At 39.8% G+C, this 27,928-nt stretch overlaps 1 protein-coding gene across 6 annotated transcripts in view; it reads left to right on the top strand.

Moving 5' to 3' along the window:
* IFTAP (intraflagellar transport associated protein) overlaps nucleotides 1–27,928 on the top strand; it is a 66,513-nt gene that overhangs the window by 15,902 nt on the left and 22,683 nt on the right. For 5 of the 6 annotated variants that reach the window (XM_040495417.1, XM_040495418.1, XM_040495419.1 and 2 more), the window contains exons 2-3: nucleotides 2,296–2,451; nucleotides 27,762–27,835. In XM_040495417.1, coding sequence (XP_040351351.1) covers nucleotides 2,319–2,451; nucleotides 27,762–27,835 — 207 coding nt within the window. In that variant the 5' untranslated portion in view covers nucleotides 2,296–2,318. The remainder of the gene's footprint in view (nucleotides 1–2,295; nucleotides 2,452–27,761; nucleotides 27,836–27,928) is intronic. The other variant, XM_040495422.1, reaches the window with a different exon arrangement.

The raw sequence follows: 27,928 nt of genomic DNA, 5'->3' as shown, positions 1-27,928 counted from the left end.
CACCAAATGAGGTTGGCCATCATCTTATGAAAACATTTCTGTGTCTTTCTGAACTTCTGGTAGATACCAAATAAATTTAATAACATAACAAAATTTTGTGCTTGTTTTGGAAAACTAGAAGAAGCTTGGTGCTTTCTCTCCCTCCTGTACACTGTCAGAGAACACCCTCCTTTTTATTATCCCCCACGAATTATACTTCTTAGGCAGTAATTACTCTTCTGCTTTCTGTAGATAGTAAATTTCTCAAAGCTATGATATTTCATACCGAATGAATGGAATTTAACAAGGTGAAATATCACAAGGAAAAACAAAGTTAGACTTCAAGGATTGAGGCATTGTGTCCTAGCCGACAGGCGTTTAGCAGTATGTTAAGTAACTAACAATGTGAAGAGGCCACCAGCAATGTGAACACACTTCAGCATATAGTAGGAGTGCAGTATTCAGAATGTGGGAGTTAGTCAAACCTCACTGGATCCAGAGCATATCTGGAGTCTTGTCTTCATTTCTGGTTGGCATACTTTAAAGGGATGCAGGCAGTGTGAAATCTCTTCCGGGTAGACTGCTCAGGAGAGCGGAACCGCTTGAAGCTGTGTCGTGTTAAGGCACAGGTGAAATAATTGGGCAAGTTTAGTTGAGTTTTGCCAGTTTCTAGCAGTATTTGACTACCCTACCTGCTCAAATGAGTAATGTTAGCTTCATATTGATGGGTGCCAGCTGTATGCCATGTCCTAAGCTATTTAACACTTGGGATACAAAGAAGGAAAGACATGGGCCCTGCCTGTCACAGGCTTCATGTCTAATGGGACACAGAAATCTATACAACTATTTCCAATACAGTATGTTAAGTGTAACCATAGACACAGTATGAGGCCGCACAGAGAAATTGTGATTAGCTCTCTGTGGTGATGGGATTGGAAGGCTAAAGCCTCCGGAGAGAAACTGAATTCTTTTTTTTTTTTTTTTTCATCGAGAGAGAGTGGGGGTGGGGGAGAGGGAGAGAAACTTTTTTGTAATTTTAAATGTTTATTTTGAGACAGAGAGAGGGAGAGTGTACACGTGCAAGCGGGGGAGGGGCAGAGAGAGAGAGGGAGGGAGAGAATCCCAAGCAGACTCTGAGCTGTCAGCATAGAGCCTGACATGGGGCTTGAACTCACTAACCGTGAGATCATGATGACCTGAGCTGAAATCAAGAGTCAGACAAGTGTCTGACTAACCACTCAGGTGTCCTGAAAGAGACAGACAGACAGTGAGAGAGAGAATCTTCAGCAGGCTCCACGCTCAGCATGGGGCTTGACGCAGGGCTCAATCCCACGACCCCGGGATCCTGACCTGAGCTGAAATCAAGAGTTGGATACTCAACTGACTGAGCCACCCAGGTACCCTGAGAAACTGAATTCTGAGCTTGGTTTTGAAAAAAAAAAAAAAAAAAAAAATTAAGTGAGTTAGATAAAATTGAGAAAGGACAGCATAGGCTTGTTCAAATATTTGGAAGGATGTTATGTATAAGAAGGATTGACATTGTGCAATATGATCCCCAGGGGCTCAGGGCCCCGTTGGGGAAATGTGCAGGGAGAGAGATTTTGAAGGAGTCTTTGATAGAGCCGTCCAAAGGCTTCTTTGGAATGTTCGGAGTTCCCAGTCCTTGGATGTGTTAAAGCACAGATGAGTCAGTTGTTTGGTGGCAACAGTACAGTAGCACGTGGTGGGGGCAGGGGTATCACACAATGGCTAGAGGTGAAGCACAGTGAAGTGCTTAAGGGCATGGGTTCTAGATCTGACTCCTGGAACTGGTCCTTCTAACTACTGGCTCTGTGACCTGAGCTAGGATTGTTAGGAAGTTAACATCGAAGGGCTCAGAACTGCACCCGGTACACAGTAAGTGCTAAATAAGTAGCTAATGAATATTAGCTGTTATTGTTGTCGTTGGATGGGTGGTCGACATACCCTTTGAAGTACCTCTCACCTTGAAAGACTGAATTTCTGCAAATTTCTACAACATTTTCTTTTTTTTTTTTAAATTTTTTTTTCAACGTTTTATTTATTTTTGGGAGAGAGACAGAGCATGAACGGGGGAGGGGCAGAGAGAGAGGGAGACACAGAATCCGAAACAGGCTCCAGGCTCTGAGCCATCAGCCCAGAGCCCGACGCGGGGCTCGAACTCCCGGACCGCGAGATCGTGACCTGGCTGAAGTCGGACGCCCAACCGACTGCGCCACCCAGGCGCCCCTCTACAACATTTTCAAGAGAGGCTGGTACCCCAACTCTCTCTAGCTCATGCTTTTCTTTGTCCCATAGATAAAGTGGCCTCGTGAATAGGAATGCCTGCCCGAATATCAGAATTGGAGATCATGGATGAAGATCGATTAACTGAAGAAGTCTTGGATAAGTTTGTTAATTGTCATGAACAAACATATGAAGAATTTCTGAGCACTTTTACTCATCTTTCAAAAGGTAAAATGGGGAAGTCAACTCTCTAGAGCAGTAGAGATAAAGAATTTTATTATAATTTTGTGTCTTTGCTGTTTTTTCAAAAAGACTATTTAATAAGCATTCATTCATTCCTTTCCTTTGATCAGCTAATGCATATCAGGGATTTGAGACTGATGCATGCAAATTCCAACATTTTTCTACAACCAAGAGTTGTGTTATGGAGTCAGAGCCATCGAATTTGAGAACTAAAAGGGACCTGAGAAATCATTTCGTATAATTCATTTGCTTTTGAAGAGATATAAGCACAAAGAGTAGAGGTTTTTAAAAGCGTGTTTAAAATGTTTAAGAAATATAGCGTAATATAGGCTATGGAGTTACACTGTATCCCTTTGGGTCCTGGCATTGCCACTTTCTAGGTATGTGACCTTGGGAGAGGCAGTTGAGTAAGGGGGGTGGGTAATAATGGTGCCTTAAAGGTTTATGAAGGTTAATTGAGAGACTCCAAGTAAAACCCTGAGCAGAGTGGCTAACACAAGAAATACTCAATGCTAGGCATTGTTGGTTGTTGTCACTGGGATGATAATGATGCTATGGTCACTGGAGACTGGAAACACCCCTCCAGACTGGAAGTGATAAACTGAAGCCTAAAGTCCAAGCCCATGTTGTGTGTTTCATTATGTGTCTTGCTCGCCTCATACAGTGGTGTTGTGTTTTTTCGATTGAGTCAACCTTTAAAAGTTGGGAAATGTTACATAAAAAATCTTGATTTATGGTCTTCTTCTCTGATTAAGAGGGAAGACCTGTTACCTCTGATTTCCCTGATGGCAAGATCAGCTAGAGCTGGGGAGCCCTTGCCCTGTGAGCGCCCTGTTTGTCACACCCTCTGGCATTCGCACATTGTGAAGAAGTGTGTATGCGTTGCCTGCTTCATTCACCGAAGTGGCTCCTGTAGGCATTTGAGTTTGTAGTCTTTGTTCTGGGTTCTGCCTCAGATGGCCTGCCATTGGCTTGGTCTCAACTTTGGTCCTTTCTGGGTCCCTGATCCACATTTGTGAGACAATTGGTTCTCCCCCTTGCTGCACATCGGACTCACCTGAGGGGTTTTTTAGAGCATGGTGATACCAGGGCCCACTCTAAATCTTAGCTGGGGCCCAGGAATTGGTATTTTGTAAAAATTCCCCTGGTGATTCCAATATGTACCTGATTGAGAATAGGGAGTTTCATAATCTCCGGGGTGATCACACTTTCAAGATACTTCATGATTTTAAGTCATGATTCATGTGCCCTTAACAAATGTAAAAGAGGGGTATTTATAATGAAGAAAAGGAAAAGTGATTCTAACTGGTTACTTTGTGCAAGATAGTTGGAATATTGATATTTGTTTTGTTTACGCTTGAAAACTGTGGGCGATGTGTTTATTTACACTTAATGGAGAAATTAGGAAATATCTTGTTTACTTTGAGGCTGTGAACGATCTGTTTTGACATGATATGTCGATCAAATTAATCTTGCTTAAGGCCAAATCATCTTTTGGTCTATAAACTTGGGTTTGGGAAGATGTTTGCTTTCTCAGAGCCTAATGATTTAGTTCCATCCTTTCTGTACCTAACAAAGCAATAGGAATGGTTGGGGTGGGGTGTGGAAACAAGGGCAAAACTAACAGAATTAATATATTTTGTATGACAATTGCATTTTGTGTGTGTGTGTGTGTGTGTGTGTGTGTGTGTGTGTGTGTTTTGGAAAGAGTGTGTATGCAAGTGGGGGTGGAATGAGGTGGGGGGGAGAAGGCTGGAGGGAGAGAGAATCTTAAACAGGCTCCATGCTCAGTGTAGAGCCCCATGAGGGGCTTGATCCCACAACGGTGAGATCATGACCTGAGCCAAAATCAAGAGTCGAATACTTAACTGACTGAGCCACCCAGGCACCCCACCAATGGCATTTTGATAATCCAAATTATTTCGGAAGTTGCAAAGCTGACTTTATTTTCATACTCTGGAAAAGTAAGAACTTCTTGCAAGGACTTGAATGTTTTAAAGGGGTTATGATGTTTTTTGTTTTGGGGGTAAGGGGCATATTGTGTTTTCAGATTTCTGTAAGATCATTGCATGCTGAGAAAGAAATTGTTGCAGATGTGGTGACTTCATTCTGAGTTCAGTTTTGTGCCCCAAATTGAGCTGAAATAAATGATGATGCAAGTTACATTAACTGCATCTCCAAGCACACTTTTTTTTTCCCTTTCAAAATATCCCTAGGCACCAGTTCACATTATAAACTAATGACCTGAAAAAATTCCTCTTAAAGCACAAAGAATTGTGAGTGCAAAAATGTGTCTTAAATCAGTAAGCATCCTTCCCCTCCCCGCCCCCGAAACATTTAAGTACCTTCTGAAAAACCAAATAGTACTCAGGGACAGGCCTAGGAGTCCACAGAATTGATCAAACTGAATGCGGTTAGTTTTGTTTTAAGGAAGAGATGAAAGCTGTTCAAAGTTTTCCCGTTCTTTCCAGCCCTTCATTTGTCTTGGTGTGCTCGCTTGTTTTGCTGGTGTGTAGAATCTTCTCTCTGTGAAAGTGGTAATCACCACACAGGCTCATGTACATTTCTTGAGTAAGTTTGGTTTCTCAAGTCTATTACAATTTCCTCTGATTGACTGTTCTATTTATTTTTATAATAGTTATATGCCAGAATGCTTATAAGATTCATTTTCTTTCCAAGACTGTTAAAAGGGTCAGTAATCCTATTAAAAATATTTCCCTGGAAAAAGATTAAACTATAGCCTGATTGAAAGAAATTCACATCACTGTTTCAGACTGTTGGAAAATCATTGGAAACTGTGAATATTGTAGCAAAAGTCTCACTCCAATACCTTGATGTTGATCCTATTTTGCAAGGGTTTTGTTTTGTTTTTTAAAGCAACTCTGTTTTTTTTGACTATGGTACATACTTGATAATAAATACAATGTTCTATCAAAATGTTTATAGAGACACATTAATTATGTGTTTCAAACAGACAGTTGTAATTGAATTCTCAATAGTATCATCAGTTCAAGAGAGTAAGACAAAGTTGTGAGATTTGTATTAGAAAATCAGTGTGCAGACTTTGGTTTTATTCATTATTGGTGAGATGTTTATTATATTGTTGATATTATTGAGGGTAAAGATAAGAGGCTAAGTTTCAATCCTTGGCATCTCAATTTCTTTGTGAATGTAATTCTTTTATCCATATAAAGGAAAAAAGCGCCTTTTCCTTCTTGTCTGTCATATTTCTATCATTTGCTTAGGTTAGGAAAACATAGATGTGAAAACTTATATTTGATTTTCTGCTAATGCATTTATTCATTTATTCATTCATTAATTCTGTACCTCCTAATGGTCTAGGTATTGTTTTAGGTGCTAAGGATCCCAAAATAAATTAAGATATACTTTGTGTTTTCAAGCATACACAGTCCAGGAGGAGAGATACATAAGTAAACAAAAAAATTACACTATTGTATGATAAATACCATAATAGAGAAAAGCAGGGTGTTCCGTGAGAGCTCACAGGGAGGCCATCCAGTCCCTGCCTGGGTGGGGAGGACAGTAAAATCTACTCATTGGAGACAATGTCCATGGTGAGGCTGCAGTAACCACTGAACCAGTGGTTCAGTGCAGGAGGTTTTGACAGATAAGAGCCAAATTGAACGATGTTAAAAATGCCTCCATTGTTGGTTGTCCTTTGGATCATATTTCCCTTTGTGTTGGTACTAATATATATATATTTTTTAAATAATAGGTTTTTAAGGTAGAGATGTAGCCTTATCTTAGTGAGGGTGAGAGTTGTTTCTAATTTCCTTCCACACCAAGATCAATCACCACACGAGCTGATAGGGGAGGCATTTGCTCCCTTTTTTTTTTAATTTAATTTTTTTTTTAATTTACATCCAAATTAGTTAGCATATAGTGCAACAATGATTTCAGCAGTAGATTCCTTAATGCCCCTTACCCATTTAGCCCATCCCCCCTCCCACACCCCCTCCAGTAACCCTCTGTTTGTTCTCCATATTTATGAGTCTCTTCTGTTTTGTCCCCTTTGCCGTTTTTATATTATTTTTGTTTCCCTTCCCTTATGTTCATATGTTTTGTCTCTTAAAGTCCTTGTTTGAGTGAAGTCATATGATATTTGTCTTTCTCTGACTGACTAATTTCACTTAGTGTAATACCTTCCAGTTCCATCCACATAGTTGCAAATGGCAAGATTTCATTCTTTTTGATTGCTGAGTAATACTCCATTGTATATATGTACCGCATCTTCTTTATCTATTCATCCATCGATGGACATTTGGGCTTCTTCCATACTTTGGCTATTGTTGATAGTGCTGCTATAAACATTGGGGTGCATGTGTCCCTTCGAAACAGCACACCTGTATCCCTTGGATAAATACCTAGTAGTGCAATTGCTGGGTCGTAGGGTGGTTCTATTTTTAGTTTTTTGAGGAACCTCCATACTGTTTTCCAGAGTGGCTGCACCAGCTTGCAGCACCAACAATGCAAAAGAGATCCTCTTTCTCTGCATCCTCGCCAACATCTGTTGTTATCCGAGTTGTTAATGTTAGCCATTCTGACAGGTGTGAGGTGGTATCTCTTTGTGGTGTTGATTTGTATTTCCCTGATGATGAGTGATGTTGAGCATTTTTTCATGTGTCTGTTAGCCATCTGGATGTCTTCTTTGCAGAAGTGTCTATTCATATCTTTTGCTCATTTCTTCACTGGATTATTTGTTTTTTGGGTGTTGAGTTTGATAAGTTCTTTATAGATTTTGGATACTAACCCTTTATCTGATATGTCATTTGCAAATATCTTCTCCCATTTTGTCGGTTGCCTTTTAGTTTTGCTGCTTGTTTCCTTTGCTGTGCAGAAGCTTTTTATTTTGATGAGGTCCCAGTAGTTCATTTTTGCTTTTGTTTCCCTTGCCTCTGGAGACGTGTTGAGTAAGAAGTTGCTGCGGCCAAGATCAGAGAGGTTTTTGCCTGCTTTCTCCTCGAGGATTTTGATGGCTTCCTGTTTTACTTTTAGGTCTTTCATCCATTTTGAGTCTATTTTTGTGTATGGTGTAAGAAAGTGGTCCAGGTTCATTGTTCTGCATGTCGCTGTCCAGTTTTCCCAGCACCACGTGCTGAAGAGGCTGTCTTTATTCCATTGGATATTCTTTCCTGCTTTGTCAAAGATTGATTGGCCATATGTTTGTGGGTCCATTTCTGGGTTCTCTATTCTGTTCCATTGATCTGAGCATCTGTTTTTGTGCACTCCCATTTTTTAAAGTGTTAGTTACTACTCATATTGCGGTCACACAGAAATTATATATGTAGGAAGCCAGCGACTTAGAAATTGACATTCAGTCTTTTCAACTCCATTTTGTTACATATGGTAGTAACTTTGGTGGGGGAGGGTTATAGTGGTTACATCCAGTTCTCAATCTCTCTCTGTCATACACATACCCCGTCATTGTTCTGGTTTTGTTCTTCAGGCTGCATGATTAGTTTTCATTAAAGTTATGTACTTTACCAACTGTTTAACTTAAAATAGTTTGGAAGTTGAAATGAATACACTGTGATTTTATTAAACCATTTTTTTAACATTATTTATTTTTTGAGAGACAGAGACAGAGCATGAGTGGGGGAGGGGCAGAGAGAGAGGGAGTCAAAGAATCTGAAGCAGGCTCCAGACTCTGAGCTGTCAGCACAGACCCTGATGTGGGGCTCGAACTCATGAACCGCAAGATCATGACCTTAGTCGAAGTTGGACACTTAACTGACTAGCCACCCAGGCACCCCTATAGTGTGATTTTATGATTAACTCTTAAATAAGTCTTTGGTTTTCATTCTCTCCTTTCAATCTTAAAACACATAGGATCCAGTTCCCAAGTGATTTTACCAGTTTTTATGATTACCACATAACAGCTTTCTATTCACTGCTATATTTATCTACTTTAGCTTGTTTTCTTATGTCTAGGTCAAAGATTTTATTTCTGATTTTGATGTGTAATTTCGTTTCTGGTTTTTCTTATGCTACTCTCATTTTACTAATAATACTTTGTGCTTTCAGCATTTTATTATTCTTTCAATATATCTTTGAAAAAACGCCCATCGACTCAACCGCCCTTCTCCCTTCATACTTGTTAATATTTGAATTAAATTCCCCCTGAGGTAGAACATTCAGTACAAATGGCCATGCATGTGGCTTTATAAGCTGGTGGTGTTCTGGCCTTTGTTCCAAACTCTTATTAAGAGTTTCAAAACCTCTGAATAGGTTTTAAGTTTTCTTAGATTTTAGTGATCTTATATAATCATAAGAGAGCTTATTCTATATTTTTCACTTTATTCACATTTAGTTCTTTAAGGAGCTGTGCCAGTGCTCTATCACCATTACAAATTTCAGGAATGTACAGTTACCATAAGATTTGTGATCATTCGGCCTGCAGTGTCCAGCACGAGAGACACATATGGTGGTTGAGCACTTGAAATGTGGCTAGTGCTGCCCACTTGAGTTTTAAATTTCACTTAATTTTAATTAGTTTAAGTTTAAATAAAAATGCTCATATTCAGCTCAGTTATTGGAAAACTTTTAAATATGTTTAGGACAACTTGGGTATGTGAATTAATTTTTTCAAATGTAAATTTTATGAAATACTGAGGAGTCCCCTTCTGTGGTTTCAATTACCTGTGATCAACCAGGATCTGCAAGAAGATGGTCCTCCTTCTGAATTATTGTCAGAAGGTCATAGTAGCCTAATACTACATCATAGTGCCTGCCTCATTCACATCATTTCATCTCATCAGATAGGCATTTTATTGTCTCATCATCACAAGAAGAAGTGAATATGGTATAGTAAGGTATTTTAAAGAGAGAGTGACCGACAATTCAGACTTTTATTATAGTTACTGTTGTAATTATTCTACTTTATTATTTTGTTGTTAATCTCTTACTGTACCTAATTTATAAATCAAAGTTTACCATAGGTATGTATGTACTGGAAAAAACAGTTTATATAGGGTTTGGTACTGATTGGGGTTTCAGGCATCCATTGGGGGTCTTGGAACAAATTCTTCATGGAAAAGCGGGGAACTACTATAAACACAGATCAAGTATTTCTGATGAAAAATTTTCACCTGGGGGCACCTGAGTGGCTCAGTCAGTTGAGTGTCCAACTTTGGCTCAGGTCATGATCTCTTGGTTTGTGAGTTCGAGGCCCACGTCAGGCTCTGTGCTGACAGCTCAGAGCCTGGAGCCTGCTTCAGATTCTGTGTCTCCCTCTCTCTCTGCCCCTCCCCTGTTCATGCTCTGTCTGTCTCTGTCTCTCAAAACTAAATACACATTAAAAAATTTTTTAAAAAGTTAAAAAAATTTTTCTTCCTCTGAATTGAGATAAGCTATAAATGCAAAATATGCAAGGATTTTGAAGAATTTCTATAAAAATAGAATATAAAATATCTCAGTAATATTTTCATTTTAACTGCATTTAAAATGACAATATTTTAGAAAATTGACTTAAATAAGATATGTTATTAAAATTAACTTCACTTTCTAAAACTTTAAAAAATGTGGTTGCTTGAAAATTTAAAACCACATATGTGGCTTACATTATATTTCTACTGAGCATCACTGCTCTAGATCAGTAGTTCTCAAACTTGGCTAAATATCAGAAAAACTTTTATAATGTCAAACTTGTATAAGAATAAAGATTTCCAGGACCACCTGGGTCACTCAGTCAGTTAAGTATCCGACTCTTCATTTTGGCTCAGGTCATGATCTCACAGATCAAGCCCCACGTCGGGCTCTTTGCTGACAGCCCAGAGCCTGCTTGGGATTCTCTCCATCTCTCTCTGCCCCTACTCCACTCACACACTCTCTCTCACAAAATAAATAAATAAATAAATAAATAAATAAATAAATAAATAAATAAATAAGCTTAAAAAAAAAAGAATAAAGATTTCCAGATGCTTTCTGGGCTTATTAAATTAGAGGCTCTATAGTGAAGGGTCCAGGAATTTTTACATTCATAACGCTTTTCACTAATTCAGCTGTACCACTAGTTTTGAGAACCTCTGGTTTAGACTACAATTCTGATAATGCAGTCCCTTAAAAGGCAGGACTATCTAAATATCTTTTTTAAGGTATTTAGATTTTTTAAACAATACTTATTTAAGTAATCTTTATAGCCAACGTGGGACTCGAACTCACGATCCCAAGATCTAGAGTCACATGCTCTTATGACTGAGTCAGCCAGGCATCCCCTTGTTTCTGTTTAAACTATAATGTTAGAAGAGACATTCCAGTGCTCTTAATTTTAGCTTAATTCACTGATGTATTCACTAAGCATTTGTCTTGAGTAACTTTAATTGTGACAATGATGCAAAGAAGAGCCATTACTTACCCTTTTTATAGCTCAGAGAACTGAAAGCCATTATAAATTAACACCTTGCCTGAGGACCGGTTAGGGGTTCAGACTCCAGACATCTGACCCTCCTCTGTATCACTGTACTCCCACAGAAACATCTGGGAAGGTGAGATTGTAGGAAAACTAGTCTAATATTATTATTGATAAGCAGCTAGCATTTAGTAGGCACTAGATATTGTGCTAAGCACTTTACCTGGGTCATCTCATTTCTTATAATAGCCTAGTGAATTTTTTCTTATGTTTTGATCTTTACGATTGCCAACTTTTAAACAGGTGAGGACATGAAGGCTTAAGGTGAATAAACACCTTACTATTGTGGACTGAACCGTGTCCCGCCAAAATTTATACAATGAAAACTGAACCACCAACGTGAGTGTATTTAGAGATAGGGTCTATAACGAGGAGATTGAGGCTAAGGGTGGAGTCCTAACCCAATATGATGTGTGTCCTTATGAGAGAGACACCTCAGGGATGTGCACACACAGAGAAAGGCCCCAGGAGGACTCAGCAAGAAGGTGGCCATCTGCAAGCCAAGGAGAGAGGCTCAGGAGAAACCGAACCTTGCTAACACCTTGATCTTGGACTTCTAGTCTCCTGAATTGTGAGAAAATATATTTGTGTTGTTTAAGCCACCCAGTGTGTGATATTTTGTTGTGGCATCCCTAACAGACTTTCCAAGGTTATGTTTCTAGTTATTGGTGGAATTAGATTATGGACTGAGTCAGTGTAGCTCCAAAGCCCATAATCAACCACTTTGCTTTTTCTGTCTTCCTCGTAGCATTGGGCAGGTCTTCTCAAGATCTGGGAGTCACTGGCATGCAGATACTGTGGACCACAGGAATAGTTGCACTTCCTCAAAAGATGATTATTTCAATGTTCTTTAGAGTGTAAGCTTCATGAAGGCTGGATTTTGTTCACCGATGTTATTCTGGTGCCTGAAGCAATGCCTGGCAATATAGAATAAATAGATGCTTAATAATATTTGTTGAGGGTCACCTGGGTGGTGGCTTAGTCAGTTAAGTGTCTGACTCTTGATTTCAGCTCAGGTCTTGATCTTAGGGTCATGAGTTCAAGCCTTGCCTTGGGCTCTGCACTGGGTGTGAAGCCTAGTTGAAAACAAATATTTGTTGAATAGATGAAAAAAAAAAAAAGAATGTAGAATGCCAAACAGGAGGGCCTCTGAGATCCAAAGAACATCCACATTTAATGGACAGGTACAAGAAGAAGAAGAAGCCCATGAAGAAGACCATGTCAGATGCCCCCTGTTTGGATTCAGTATGCTAGCTAACTGGGAGCCATAGTAGAATTCACACACACGTAGACACACACACATACACAGGGAGAGAGACAGAAACAGAGAGAGAGAGAGACAGACATTGCAAGCGATTTTGAAAGGCAGAAGCAAAGAAGGAGAGAAACAGTTGGAGTCAGGGAGACCAGCAAGGACCCTGAGCAGAAATACGTCCGTGGAGGTACGGAGGAGGGCAGTGGAGGGGGATACGGAACGCAGGGAAGCCTATAATGAGACCCTGACAGCACCTGGCCCAAGGTGAGTGCCAGAGGAATAGGGAGAAGCGTCAAAGATGAGTCACAAGTGTCTTGCCTGGAGAGGCGGAGGCCCACGGAGGCCGAGTGACTGGTTTGAAGGCACACAAGTCTCATTTCAGGAGGCTTTTGTTTCTTTCCTTATTGGGCGTCTGCTCTGTCAAGAGCTTAGAATCTTGGGCTGGGATTTGCTTTACGCTTCCGGACTGATAAGTTTTGAGCTGTCAGTTCAGCCAAAGGAATATCACTACTCATACTTGACAACTTCTAAAAACTGTAATTAAAGAGGAAAGTGGTGACAGCGCGTAAAACAACACGTTTCCAAAGTTGACACATCATTTTGGTCCCCAAAGCTGTTTTGAATTTGAACGCTAGAAACGCATCTTTCAACTTCCATAGTGTTCCAAAGAGTCTCTTCCCAGTCTGAAGAATGAATTTAAAATCTGCGATAGAAAAATACCACAGAGAAAAATAGAGAAAGCAGCTGGCACTCTTACCCACTTCAGAGCAGGAAAGGAATTTCAGCGGAGCATGAAAACAGCTTTCTCTCATGAAAGAAAACACAACAACAAAAAATAATCCCTGCTGTGTAGCCTTTTGCAGTTGTTTCCTGTCGAGTATTAGACAGAGACCGGCGGGCTTAACATTGTTTTGATACCCCTGCAACCCGCAGACAGCGGAGGAAGTTGGAAACGAACCGCCCAGCTTCATGCTTCCAGGTGGCACGTTCGCCACATTTTCTGCGCTGTTGTTATCAGTCACTTAATTCCCTACTGAATATTGAGTGGTGTTTTTAGTTCACAGGCCATTTGCAGTGTCTTTCTGTTTCTCCTTTTTTTCTGTTAGCCACGTGAGAAAAAAAGGCAGCTTGGGAGGCGCTTTTGCAAATGGGAGTTTAACAGTGAAGTGCACGATGGAAAACAGCACAGCAAATAGCAGTAAACTTGCCTTGACCTAAGACATAGGCCACTGGGATGTTAACCTCAAGAGGAAGTTGTAGGAAGCATAGTATGAGGACTTGCTAATAAAAGCCACTAGGCAATTAAAAATCCCTGCTAATTAGTCTGGCATCCCCAGGGAGAGAATAAGGAAGCGGTGTTATTTTTGAAGATTTTTATTGATTTTTTGTTTGTTTGCTTTTTGGTATTGCTGAAAGAATTTTTTAAAAAAATTCTTTTTTTTATTTTATTGATTTTATATTGACTTATATTAGTTTTATATCAGTAGTTATATGTATGTGAGCTCTTTATCAAAACATAGTGCCGAGCGGCGGGAAGGGGGGCACCCGGGTAGCTAAATCGGTTAGGCGTGGGACTCTTGATCTCAGCTCAGGTCTTGGATCTCAGGGTCATGAGTTCCAGCCCCGCATTGGGGTCCATGCTGGGCATCAACAAAACAAAACAGAAAAACATAGTACCAAGCATCACATAGAACCCTCAAGGAGGAAGAAAGTGTTGAATAAAGGGAACTCATTTGTAGCAGAGCCCCATGGAAGAAACAGCACCAGCAGCATTAACCTATTCTTTCTCTTCGAGGGAACATCTGCAAACTGTAATTAAGCAATTTTCATTTGTTTCTCTATTTCTTTTGTCATCACTAAATCACTACATTTAGGGAGCAAATTGACAAATTAGATAACACAAAATGGCTGGTTCAGTGGTGGAAGGAAATCTCCCCTCCCTCAAATTATGATGCATTTTGAACTGATTAAGCCATTTTGTTTTAGATACATGAGCGTAAATCTTCAGCTGTGGTTGTTACAATTCATTTTCTACCCATGAATATTTGGTCCATAGATAATCATTTGTTTTCTGTGTCTGCTATAACTCAGGTGCAATTGGGCAACGAAAGAAAATGTATTGGAGTATTTACAGTGTTTTGAATTATAATCATTAAATTTATTTTTTGGCAATGTTGTTAACACATAGTATTTTGTTGCAATAAATTTCTAGTGTGTTTTCTCAGTGAAGTAAGATATTATGAGCTTGTAAATTGGGTTTGTGTGTAAATAAAGGATCATTTTCTTTGATTCTCCTTATATGTTTTTAGTGTATATATATATTGTATATATTTTGTGTGTGCATATAAATGAGAGAGGTGAATTTTCTTGGGCAAACGGAATCTTGAACTTTTACAAACTAAAGCAGAAAATTGCTAGTGGCCAAATAAACTTTTAAGATGGTCACGGTCAGCCTTTAAGTGGCTGATTAAAACAATATTAAGTGAGTGCGCAGTTGTTTTGTATGCGTTTGTCTTTAACTTGAGATGTTATTTTTACTTATCGTTGTTAAATGTATTATTATACTTGAAGAGAAAGAGTAAATTACTTAACTTGAAACCGAGTTGGTTTTCAGACTGTGTCCTTTGATTCAGTTGAACGGGCCCGTATTCAAATGTGAGTGGTTTTCAAATCTGGAATCTTTCAGCTGTAGAACAATAATATTTTCTTTGAAATGGTCAGCTAAACCCAACGGGATACAAACAGGAAACTTTATGGTAACCAAACTCATATCTTCTTTGTATGAAAATCAAACCACAGTCTGTCTAGTTTGCGATTGTTAGTGTCTTTTTTCTCCTCTACTTGGATTGCCTCCAGATGAGATGGATTTACGTGACACCACTTAGCTCAGTGTTCTTGGAGCCCATTGTTTTTTTAGCACAGAGAAGGATCATTGTACCATTTTTGTGAGTTTTCTGGACTTAACCTGCCTTTGCATTAGCTATTACAGCGTACGGGTTGCTGATTAGAAAAAAGGGATTGTGAATCAAGTACCCTATTTCCTGCCTCTTCTCTATAAATTATACTTTGTGTGACTTGCAGCCCATCATCTAATTTCAGGGTATAAGGCTTAGTCCCCAATTAAAGTGTCAATGCAGTTCTTGCAAATGTTGAGATCATTTCAGTATTGACTGTATTCCTGCTATGTTTAGGCATTGAGCTAAAATCTGGGAATAGAAGATGAATGAGACACAGTCCCTACTCTGATATATCGTTCTTCCTTATTTCTGTGTGCCCTGTGCTCCACACGCTCTAGATGTGTGAAAGCACATTAGCAGTCACGGGCTGCATGGTTAGGGGCTGATTGGTAAGGTAATACTCACTATTCTTTACATAGTGCTGATAAAACACTACCCAGAATATTGCACTTGGTCTGGGGGACTCAGTTTTAGATTGAATAAACACTCTATCTGAGTTTTAAAAAGAGCAATTAGAATGATTAGAACAGTGGATTCTTCAGAATTTTTCTTTTTTTTCTTTCAAGCTTTTTTAATTTAATTTTATTTTTTATGAAAGATGCCCTGAATTACCCTGAAAAATGAGGGAATGTGAGAGACATGTATAATTTAAGTGTATTCTTGCATTGCTGTATGCCAATGAATGGGTCTTGGATTATTACAGATTTGTGCAGAAGATGTTATTCCACCTCATAAAGTTTGAAAACTCCTAAAAAGCATTTATTTGTAAAGGAGATGGAAAAAAATTACTTTCTCTAACTTTCTCCAACCTGTGTGAATAAAAGAGGTTGTTCTTAAGTTGATACATCGTTGTGCAGGTAGGCAGAAGGGCATGATCTCAGGGTGAAGGAAAGTTTTTTCGGTCGGTGGGATTTTGTTTTATGAAGAGTTGGGTATACTGCCCTTGTATTTCTCATTTTGTTGCAGGCAGGGCCAGTGTATGGAAAGGATTCTATTCCAGCTTAGGATTCAGAAGACCTGGTCTAGGCATTTATTACTTCTTTGACACTACAGGCCTACCCCTTAATCTCTCTGAATCGGTAAATCAGGGATAATCCTGCCTTCTCAGTGTGTCTCATATGGTTGTGATATGAATCAGCTGAAATATACATGAAGGTACTTGGTAGGTTTTAAAGATGTACACCAGTGTAGTTTTATTTATGGGGCCTATTTAGGATTTCAAAGAGAAACATCAAGGTTAAATATTAAAGAAATCTTGAATCTATAATACAGAAAAAAGAAAATATTGTTTACAGTATTAGTGGTCCACATCCCATTCCTTGATGGAGTCACAACCAATTCTGTATAGTATATATTGTGTAGAGTCTATGTACAGTGTCTATTGTGTAGTGTAAGACTATACAATTCAGGGAATAATCCTACACTGGCCTCTGGTGGATAGAATAAATAGTGTGTTTACACATAACCTTCAGGCAAAGGTATTTATCTCCTTTGACAAAGATATCAGATACTACATCTTTATGTGATTTTTTTTTTTTTAATTTTTATTTTGAGAGACAGAGACTGAGTGTGAACAGGGGAGGGGCAGAGAGAGAGGGAGACACAGAATCCAAAGCAGGCTCCAGGCTCTGAGCAGTTGGCACAAAGCCCGACACTGGGCTCGGACTCAGGGGCCACGAGATCATGACCTGAGCTGAAGTCGGACGCTCAACTGACTGAGCCATCCAGGTGCCCCTTTAATTGAAGTATAATTGACACACAATGTTACATGAGCTTCAGGTAGACAACATAGTGATTCAACAAGTGTGCATTATCGTGTGCTCACCACAAGTGTAGCTACCATCTGTCACCATACAACATGATTAAAATTCCTTTGACTATGTTCCTTGTGCTGTACCTTCCATCCATGTGACTTATTCATTCTATAACTAGAAGCCTGTACCTCCCTCTCTTTTTAATTCTCAATTTTTACATCCTACTCCCAAGGAATCTTTACTTGGGAGTCTTAAGTATCACCTGGGAGATGCTTATTAAAATGCAGATTCTTGGGGCGCCTGGGTGGCGCAGTCGGTTAAGCGTCCGACTTCAGCCAGGTCACGATCTCGCGGTCCGTGAGTTCGAGCCCCGCGTCAGGCTCTGGGCTGATGGCTCAGAGCCTGGAGCCTGTTTCCGATTCTGTGTCTCCCTCTCTCTCTGCCCCTCCCCTATTCATGCTCTGTCTCTCTCTGTCCCAAATAAATAAATAAACATTGAAAAAAAAATGCAGATTCTTGGGGAATCACTCCCCAAATTTTGGTTCAGCAGTGCTAGTGCACAGACTTTTGGATCAGCTTTCAGAAATATGCCCTATATGAGATCAGGGAGAGATATAGGAAGATGTATTCATTCCACAAAATTCTCTGCTTTTGTATATTGTGTTTTCCTGGGGATAAGGTCCACAGCTTTCATGAATCTGTACGGTTATTTCACTTTAACCATTTTTTTTTTGTGCTTAATGTTACCCTATTTATATTATTTAAAAGGAACTTGGACAGTAAAAAGTGTGATGGGTTACAGGAGCAATTTTACTGTGATCTTGCTAATTGTTAGGACATACTTACTCACAGGATTTTAGGGTGGGCTTTGGTTTGGCATACGTTCTGTCCCAGGTCTGAGGGATTATAGAGCATGTGCACACAGGGTTACTCTAGCACAGGGAAATCTCCTGGATACTTGTGTTGCCAGAAGAACTGTGTTCCCTATGAGCATTTTTCCATTCGAAGTGTGCAGGCAAGAGTCTTGGGAGACCACAGGGATATAGAGGCATCTTTCGTGTACTTTAAGGAGATGCTCCTCCAATAATTTTGGTGCTTTTGGTACACTTTTTGCTGTGTATTTTACACATGAAGGTACTTTTAAAGACTCACTCAACTGTAAAATTTTATGATTAGGTAACTATGATTTAAAAGAGGGACATCAAAATTGAATATTAAAAGAATCTTGGACCTATAATATAAAAAATGTAATTTTGAATATTATGTATGTATATGTATTTTTTTCTTCAGTATTTCCAGGAAGGGCTTAAAAATATTTTTTAATGTTTATTTATTTTTGAGAGAGAGAGAGAGAGAGACAGAGTGTGAGCAGGGGAGGGGCAGAGAGAGAGGGAGACACAGAATCCGAAGCAGGCTCCAGGCTCTGAGCTGTCAGCACAGAGCCCAGCATGGTGCTCAAACTCATGAACCATGAGATCATGACCTGAGCTGAAGTCAGATGCTCAACCGACTGAGTCAGTCAGATGCTCCTTCAGGAAGGACTTTTTAAGAAGGAAGGAAATCTATATAGGTATCCTCCCTAGAAGAAGAGACTTGGTTAGGTAAAATGCTTTTTGCCTATAAATAGGTTTATTTTTTTGTTCATGGTAGGAAAGCTAGAAAATACGGAGGTATGAACACACACATACACACTCTCTCTCTCTCTCTCCCTCTCTCTCTCTCACACAGACACACACACACATACACACACACACACACACACACACACACACACACACACACATACAAGAAAATAGAAAACATATCCTTTCTATAGCAATAACATTTTTAGCTGCTCCACAGTCACTCAGAATAAAAATGACGTCTCATTCTCCCTGCAGCTGGGTATAGCTGTTTGACTAAGTTTGTGCCATTAAAAAGTGAAGGGAACTGATATGTGTAACTTCTGGGTGATACCCTTAAGACACGTGCCCAAGTCTCTTCTAATCCTTTCCCCCTGTCTGGAAATAGGCAATCGTGGAGCAGTCCTTAGACACAGAGGTGGAAGCCATGTGCTGAGGATGGCAGGGCACCCTGCCAGCCCAGCTCCCTGGACCATCTCATGGAACAGGGCCTGCCCACTTGTCTAAACTGTTACATAACAAAGAAATAAAATTATGGGGCTCGAACTCACAAACTGTGAGATCATGACCTGAGCTAAAGTCAGACACTTAACTGACTGAGCCACCCAGGCTCCCCTATGAATACCTAAATTATAGTAAGGGCTCAACTTACTATATATATATATATAAATATATATATATACACACACACATATATATGTATATATATGTGTTATATATTTTTTCATTCATTTATATATTCAAATTTATTATGATTATTTTATAAAAGTGATACCATACTATACATACTTTTGTAACTTGCTTTTTCACATAATAAACTTCCCAATTAATAAATATTATTTAACAGAATTTTTAAAGACTGCATAGTATTCAATTGTGTGCCCTAATTTACTTAACCATTCTCTTTTTTGTTGGACACGTAGTTATTTCCAATTTTTGGCTATTAAAAATGATGCTACATTGCACGTCCTCATTCATTCAGCAAATGTTTATTGAACATCTGTGTGCCAAGTACTGCTCACATAACTGACCAAAAGAGACAAAGGTCATTACTTTCAGGGAATTTGCATCCTAGAAGGGAGAGAGAGCAATGAATGGTAAACATAATGAGTAAGAAAAATATTTGTGTTAGAAGATAGTAACTGCTCTGGTAAAGAAGAAAATATACAGAGCAAGATGTGGGATCATGAGTGCCGGTGGGGGGTAGAGGGTTGCATTTTTATGTAGAGTGATCTGGTTAGGCCTCCTTGGGAAAGTAAAATGTGAATGAAGTTTGGTAGGAAGCCATGGAGTGAAGCCTATGCATTCTTGAAGGAAAGGCATTTGAGCCCAAGGGAACAACCAGTGTGGAGGCCTGGGGACAACAGCGCCCCTGCCTGGTTGAAGAGCAATGAAGAGGTCACTGTGGCCAGAATGGCATGAGCAAAGTTGAGCAAGGGAGTTGAGACCAGAGGGTATGGAGGTGGTGGGGCACGGACAGCCTTGCTGGTCCTAATAATGCTTCGCCCTTATTTATCTTTTTGGTAGCTCCAGCTTTGCACCCTTCTTATTCATGGCCTTTGGATAAATTTTTACACATGGAAATGCTGGTTCAAAGACATGCAAAAGTTTAAGGCCTTGATTAAGTAAAAATTTTCAAGGGAATAGATTAGATATTTTCTTGTGGATAAACTCTGAGACACGGAAATGCTGGCTGAAAGATATGCAAAATGTTATGTCTTTGAGTGAGTAGAATTTTTTTTTTTTAATGTTTATTTATTATTGAGAGACAGAGACAGAGTGTGAGCAGGGGAGGGGCAGAGAGAGAAGGAGACACAGAAGCTGAATGAAGCAGGCTCCAGGCTCCGAGCTGTCAGCCCAGAGCCCGACACGGAGCTCAAACTCACAACTCACAAACCATGAGATCATGACCTGAGTCGAAGTCTGATGCTTAACGGACTGAGCCACCCAGGCTCCCCGAGTGAGTAGAAGGTTTAAGAGAATAAATTATATGTGTCTCACAGGCAGAGGCCAAGTCTTAATAACTTTCTTATCTCCTCCTCCAGTCTTTCAGCTTAGCACTCAGTGAACTCACTGGTTGAAGGGTTGAGTATCAATCTACATTCAGTCTTAAATGTTACATGTCCTTTGGACTGGAGAATGAATGTTTTCCCTTTTAAGAACTGTAAGTACTTTCCTGACAGAGAGGTTCCTGCTTTCTTTAGGCTTACATTTTAGTGGGAAGAGATAGGCCAGGAAGAGTTAAAGAAAGGTAATTTGAGATGATTTCAGATACATTTGAAGAAAATGGGAACATATACTAGAGTGGCCTCATGCTAAGTCTAGACCATGTGAGGAGATAAGATGATCAGAGAGTTTTAGCTCCAATGACTACTGCATTCCTTCCATTGTCTGGGTGTGGAGGGAAGTTGAAACTATAGTTGTCTTCTGTTTTGGTTTCATCATGTTGTGGCACTGCATGGAACTGGGTTAGCAATGGCGTTCCTGGGATCAAACTCAACATCAGAATCAAGGGGGAGCAAAATGTGGAAACTGCCCAAATGTCCATTCGCTGGTGAATGGAAAAAACAAAATGTGATCTATCCATACAATAGATAAAAAGTAGCAAAGTGCTAATACATGCTGAACCTCAAAGATGTTATGCTGAGTAAAGAAGTCAGGCACAAAGACCACATATTGTTTGATTACATTTATGTTGTCTAGAAAAGGCAAACCCGTAGCTATAAAAAAGTAGATTAGTGGTTGCCTGCCGTTGGAAGTAGGAACAGAGAGGGACTCCAGATGAGCACCAGAGACCTTTTTGGGGTGATGGAAAAGACGTAAAATTTAATTGTGGTGATGGTTGCACAACCCTGTGTTTACTAAAAATCATTGAATTATACATTTAAAATAAGGAATTTTGTAAATTATACCTCAATAAAGCCATGGACAGGTGAAACTACTATTCATGGGTACTTAGATCCTTACTGTGAGTTCTTCACTGGATGACTATATGACCTTGTGACTCTGGATTTGGCTCGAGAAGAGGAGCATCCCATTTGTCTGTAAATATTTCCGATTAAGAAAATGAGTTGTTTGTGCACAGACTTGAAAGTTCTAAGTAGGTAAACTTGTGATGCAGAAAGAAAGGAACTTTTGGATGCAGCAAGATCCTGCCCTGTGTAGGCAATGTCAGCAGCAACTGTCACCCTGTTATGGACTCTGGGAGCTAAGGGAGGCTGTGCTCACGCGTGAGGCATCTGCTGCTAAGGCAGGCCACCTGCCTTCCGTGGCCTTGGCTAAATCAGTTGGGAAGGTGAGCTTATCTTATGGGATGATATGTGTAGCCTCTTTGCACCAAAGTGTAATCCATTTCACAGGTTGCAAGCATGCCGTATTATCTACTTCCATCATCACAGAGCTTGTTAAGAAAAAAGAAGTTACTTAGGGTGTACCAAATTAAATTAAAAGAATAGTACAGGTTGCAGTGGAGAGATAAGGTGAATATTTGGAGATATCTAGAGGGAGGAAATATAACCACCTGGAGATAGTGTCTTCGTTTCTGTTTTGGAGACAAAAAATAAAAAAATAAATAAATAAAACAAAAGAACTCCCTTTGTGAGCTCTTTTTTTCCTTTCTTAAATCCTTTGCCGAGGGTCCCTTTAGCTCTTACCTGGATTACTTCCTGTACTTTCTACTTTTCGCTCCAGTGTCTGATCTCCTCTGCTCCATTCTCTCCATCATCTCCTTAGAGCACAGCTCTGATTGTGACTCCCAAGGGCCTAGGTTAAACTACAGAGTTTTTGTTTGGCCCTCCGAGTATCCCCCCTTCCACCTGTCACTGAAGGTGTGCTCCCACCTTCCTGGAATGCTCTGTGATTCTTCCTCAGGCCCCCTGTTTTCCCACCTTGGGAGCTCTGCTCATGCAGTTTTCCCTTTTTGTGGGATAACCTCAGCAGTGCTCCGCTGTTGAAATTGTAGCTGTAGTCTTCCAAAGCCCAGCTCAGATGCTCCACGCCTGTGTGAAGCCTTTTGTGATTCTTCCAAACCTGTTGTGATTTCGCCATTCTCTTACTTTGTACTCCCTTACATCGTCTGCCGTAGTTGTGTTCTGTTTTGGTCGTTGACATATCCAGCTTAACTTCTCTGGAGCCTCTGTAAGCGTGGGGACGGGGTCTTGCCCATTTTTGTCACCTTGCATATAGCCGATGCCCACAATATAACTTTCAGATCGAATGGATTGCACGGCTCAGCGGCCACTCGGATTTTCTTCCTGTAAATCACCTTTCGGCTACTTTACACTCCCTTCACAGTTTTCTCTCTGTAAGTACCTAATGCTGGACATTTCAAAAATTTCAACTTATTCCTGTTGTGTCCCGCATCTTGGTCTTTTGACACATGTTTTTCCAGGCCAGGGTTGTACATTTGTGTCTTGGCAGCTTGAGAGCTGACTGTGAATAATGAGTCAATTATCATCCAGCCTCAGGGAAAGCACAATTATTCCTGACTGGCCTGGCTGAGGTAATCCTCTCCTCCCTGTGCCCTTTCAAATGAAGAACATAAAGCAGTTGGAATTCAGAGCACTGCAAAGGGAATTTAGACAAAACCTTTGTCTGCTGAATTTAGCTTTGGATTTATTCTGATTTATGATTGATTGGTTTTTAAATTGCTTATTTAATCCTAACGACTATCACTCCAGGGGAGGCCGGATACGAAGGAGCATGTGATCAAGAAGCAGTGGAGTGAAGTAGTTTGGCTGGACAAATCAAGAGCAAATATTATTGTCCAGAGAAACATTGCTCTAGGCTAGGAATATAAAGTGAAAATCACCCCCTGACTTTCAAAGTACCCAACCTTGTTATAAGCATGATTGCTTATCCCCTATTCTTTTTGCAGAAGGCTTTTTGCAACTGCCCAGTGTTGCACAGAATTTCCCCCCATGTATTTTTCTTTCCTTCCAGCAACATAGCCAATATCTCTTCGTGACTGAGCACACGCTCTTGATTTATATTGCCGTTGATCGTGGGGCAGAAGGACAGACTCTCGAGGTTGCCGTCAGGAATCAATGGGTCATGAATTCTGATGTCGGTTGTGTTGATCTGTGAAAACTCTCCCACGAGCGTGGTGATGCTGTTCTCAGCACATGGGGTCTAGTCTAGTCTGGCTTTTGTATGGGCAGAATTTGAATTTTTAAAAAGCTTTTTTACAAAATTGAGTTCTCTGAAAGCGATCACTTTCATCTGGAAGATACACAACCAATATGTGGTTAATGTTTAACTTATCAAGGCATCTGTGGTTTCCACCTTTTCAAAGAGTGAAATCTTTTTCCTTGGCCTGAAATTAGACATGGTAGGTATAGTTGGTGGTCTTGTAAAGGACATCTGTTAGAAGCTTATCTGTTTGGTACCAAAAGAAAATTGAAATTCCATTGCTTCAGAATAATGAAACCTTAAAAAACCTTTAGGAAAAAACAAACAAACAGACAAACAAACGAAAAAAACCCTTTGTTTCATCCATATTGAAGTTTTGACCCAGAAACACCGCAAGAAACTGTCTTTCAGGTCTCAATAACCTACTTGCATTCTGAAATATTGCTGCTAGATTTCTAAAGTGTATTATATCTGATACTTATTTCAAAGCAAGAAACATTACGGATGAGATGAAAGGGGTAAAAGGACCCCGATGGAGCACAGAAGCAGATGAGACGGGCGCTTGGGTGGCACGTTTGGATTGCCACCAGGATAACTCTAGGAAGCAGCAGCTGGCTCTCTGATCAGGCTTTAGGCCACTTTGGATTCCGGGCTGTGCCAACATCTGCCATTTTGACATTATCATATCGAAAAAGAACTTTTTTTCCTATCTTACTCTGCCAAGAGATATATTACTTGCTGTTTTTTTCAAAAAATGGTAAAAGCTTTCATAAGAAGCATTCTGGGTCTTTGGAGTGATAGAATATACATTCTTATGAAACTACTTTCAAGGTTCAGGAAGGAGGCTTAAAACTGTAGGTTCCGTCAGAGAGAGAACAAGTTCTTTTCTGAATCTTCTGGTATTTTTTCTTTCTTTCTCTTTTCCCTTTTCTTTTTCTTTTTTTCTTTTCTTTTTCTTTTTCTTTTCTTTTCTCTTTTCTTTTCTTTTCTTTTCTATTCTTAAGTTTATTTATTTATTTTAAAAGGAGGGGGGCACAGAGAGAGAGGAAGATAGAGAATTCCAAGCAGGTTTGGTGCTGTCAGCACAGAGCCCAACGCAGGGCTCGAACCGACAAACCATGAGATTAAGAGATGATGTTTAAATGACTGAGCCACCAGCATTCCTCTTCTGGTATTGTTTTTAGTGAAAGCTTTATGTTTACAAAAGGAAGTTTTAAAAGAATGAAGAAGATGTTTTGTTAGATCTGAGATCCCTGCAATAGCTCAACATCAGCATCAGACGATGGGACTTTGTTATGTATTGCTCATTATTTTGAAGGAGTCTCATTTGGTTATCTGTCAAATAACCTGAGCGTTTCATTGGAAATGGCAGAGGAGTGCATTGAGTGATTATGGGAACAATCAGAACTTGTCCTTACAGAGCATCTGTTCTTCTCAGACATCACTGCTTCTCAGGTATTTAAGTCAATAGACTATTACAGCAGTGTGCTGGGACGTAGTATGTTCTTAGTAAATACTAGCTTTAGGTTGTGCTGGATTTAAAGGAAAAGCAGGGAGAAGAGAAACTATTCCACCTCCTATTAGGACAGGGCACTGAAGGGGGTGCCTGGGTGGCTTAGCTGGTTAGGCGTCCGACTTCGGCTCAGCTCATGATCTCATAGTTCGTGGGTTTGAGCCCCATGTCGGGCTCTGTGCTGACAGCTCAGAGCCTGGATCCTGCTTCAGAGTCTGTGTCTCCCTCTTTCTCTGCCCCTTCCCCGCTTGCACTCTGTCTCTCTGTCTCTCTCTCTCTCAAAAATAAGTAAACATTAAAAAAATAAAAACAAAAACAGTGCGCTTAGGAATGACCGGTAGCCACAGGAAGTCTTCTTGTCTCTAACTTGGATGAAGTTTGAGGAGCCCTTCCGTTCCTCAGGTGAATCCTCCTGTCTCCAGGCATTTCTGTTCAGATCTTGCTCTACCCTGCTACCTTTGCTTATCTTTCCCCCAGGACCGATTTAGGACAGCTCTGGTTGTAAAAGGGGAAGAAATCGGGGAGGTAAGTCCTAAGACCATCACTTCCTCAGCTATCTGATCTTTTCTAGTGCTGGTTGCTTACTCCAGCAGTATTATTGGCAACATTCCCATTACCTTACTCACTCAGCACTCCACCCCCTGACCCCCACCCCTCCATGCCAGCTGCCAAGGCTAGTGCTTCCCATCAGAATTTCTGCCTTCCCAGTGGAAGCTACTTAGGAGTCGTGGATGCTGGTGTAGGAGTAAGGAGAGAGAACTGACCTCAGCTTGTGTTATTTATTAATACAGACTTTTTAAGGAAAAAATGATGCATTCAGTATTTGCATTTTCCCTCTCTTGTTTATTGAGTGTTAATAACGTATTACAGACTAGGTTACCTTACCTCTGTGCCCCAACAGTATTCCAGCGTTAATGTCCTGTAGATACCCCTGCAAGTCTTAATTCTGCCAATGATGGGGTAGACACAAGCCAACAAAGGACTCTGACTGAACTTGCACTAGGCTGTAAACAACAAGAATCTCACTGCTTTTGATGCCATGCAAGTCACAGCTCCAGAGAAACAAACATGGCCACTCTGCTGGGTTAGGCTGTCTCCTACCGCTTTGGTTAGATACACGCCTAGGAAGCACACAGATCAAAGTTCTCCTGGCTCTACGACTACCATTGGTTCTTCTTGTGCTGTTGTAAACTTTTCTTTGTCTCCTTTCTGGGATTTTTTTTTTTTTTTCTGTTTCATTCTTCTGTACTCTAAACACCCTTTCCCTTCATTTGCTATATCACTCTAAGTGGCATAGCACTGTGATTGGGAGTGTGGACTCTGAGTCAAAAGGCCTGGGTTCAAATCCCCACTCTGTGATTTGCCAGCTGTGTGACTTTGAACGGGTTACTTGATCTCTCTAGTAGGTCTTGGTTTCCTTGTCTATAAAATGGGGATAACAGATAGTACCTACCTCTAGGGTTTCTGTGTGCCTTAAATGAGATGTATGAGGCCCTCGTACAAGAGGATTTGACACTCAATCCATGTTAACCCTCATTATTAGTTCTAATATTGAAAATAATTTTATGGCTTAAACCCCTATCCCAGTGTAATTTTGACCAGATATTTACCTCTAGCTATGATACAGCCTATGCCTATGCTGCCTCTGGGATGTTTCCCTCACTATTTATACTGGCACCTCAAATGAGCATGATCAAAGCTTAATTCATTACCTCTCATCCAAATTTATCCCCCACATTTCTGTTAATGGCATCAAGTTATCATAATCTTTTCAGTCTCTTAATTTAGGATTACTCTTAGACCCTTTCCTTATCCTAAGAAGATAATCACAAATGTGAACAGATTTAGCACAAAGATACTATAATTATAAATAGTCAAGAATGGTCAAACATTGCTCTTTAGAATTACATACGTGGACGCACAGATAAAATATGAGAAAAATAGCCATTGGGAAAAAATTTTGTTACAGCTTTTCTGTTTTGTAAGATTAGGAGTGATTTTCTAATTTTAATTTTTTTCTCTTGCAAATTTTCCAAAATCATCCATACATTGTTTCCACATAAGGAAAACCTAACCTCAATTTTAGAAAAAAAAAAAAAAAAAGAGAAATATAATATCTAAGAGTTTTGCAAATACTGTACTTTATTGACCTTGTAATGGTGGCTGAGAACAGTGTTGGATATATAGTAAGCACTTAATAAGTATTTATTGAAAAGTGAATGAAATAGTGTTATCTTTCTATGCATTTTTAGAAATAATTTTATAAGTTTTTTTTTTAAATAAAAGTTTATTTATTTCTTTTTGAGTGGGGGAGAGGCAGAGAGAGAGGGAGAGAGACAGAATCCCAAGCAGGCTCCATGTTCAGCATGGAGCTCAATGTGGGGCTTGATCCCATGACTGTGAGATCATGACTGGAGCTGAAATCAAGAGTCAGGTGCTCAACCAACTGAGCCACCCAGGCACCCCAGAAATAATTTTGTAAAGTTAAGAGTGCTCAATCCCTCAAGCATTCAGCTGGTAGATTTCTTTGAAAAACATTTTTTTTTTTTTTTTGGTTGTTGTTTGGAAGAAAGATTCTCAATAAATGTGAAATTAACTAGACTCCATGTGGTAGATGTTTTATAATATCATTTCAGAGGATAACGTGACCAAAAGAGGAGCATTTGGAAATGATTCTTCAGAAAACGTATTTCCTTCAGAAGAGGAACAGGTAATACCCCACATTTATAGAAACAGGAAAAAAACCCATTTTTTATGAATTAGAAGAAGAGAGAAAGAGAGTGTAAGAACATAAGAAACATTG

This window comes from Herpailurus yagouaroundi, unplaced genomic scaffold, assembly GCF_014898765.1.
Source record: "Herpailurus yagouaroundi ecotype Mexico unplaced genomic scaffold, PumYag 187, whole genome shotgun sequence".
NCBI lineage: Eukaryota > Metazoa > Chordata > Mammalia > Carnivora > Felidae > Herpailurus > Herpailurus yagouaroundi.
The sequence above is the reverse complement of the archived record's forward strand: the minus strand, read 5'-3'. Positions and strand labels throughout refer to the sequence as shown.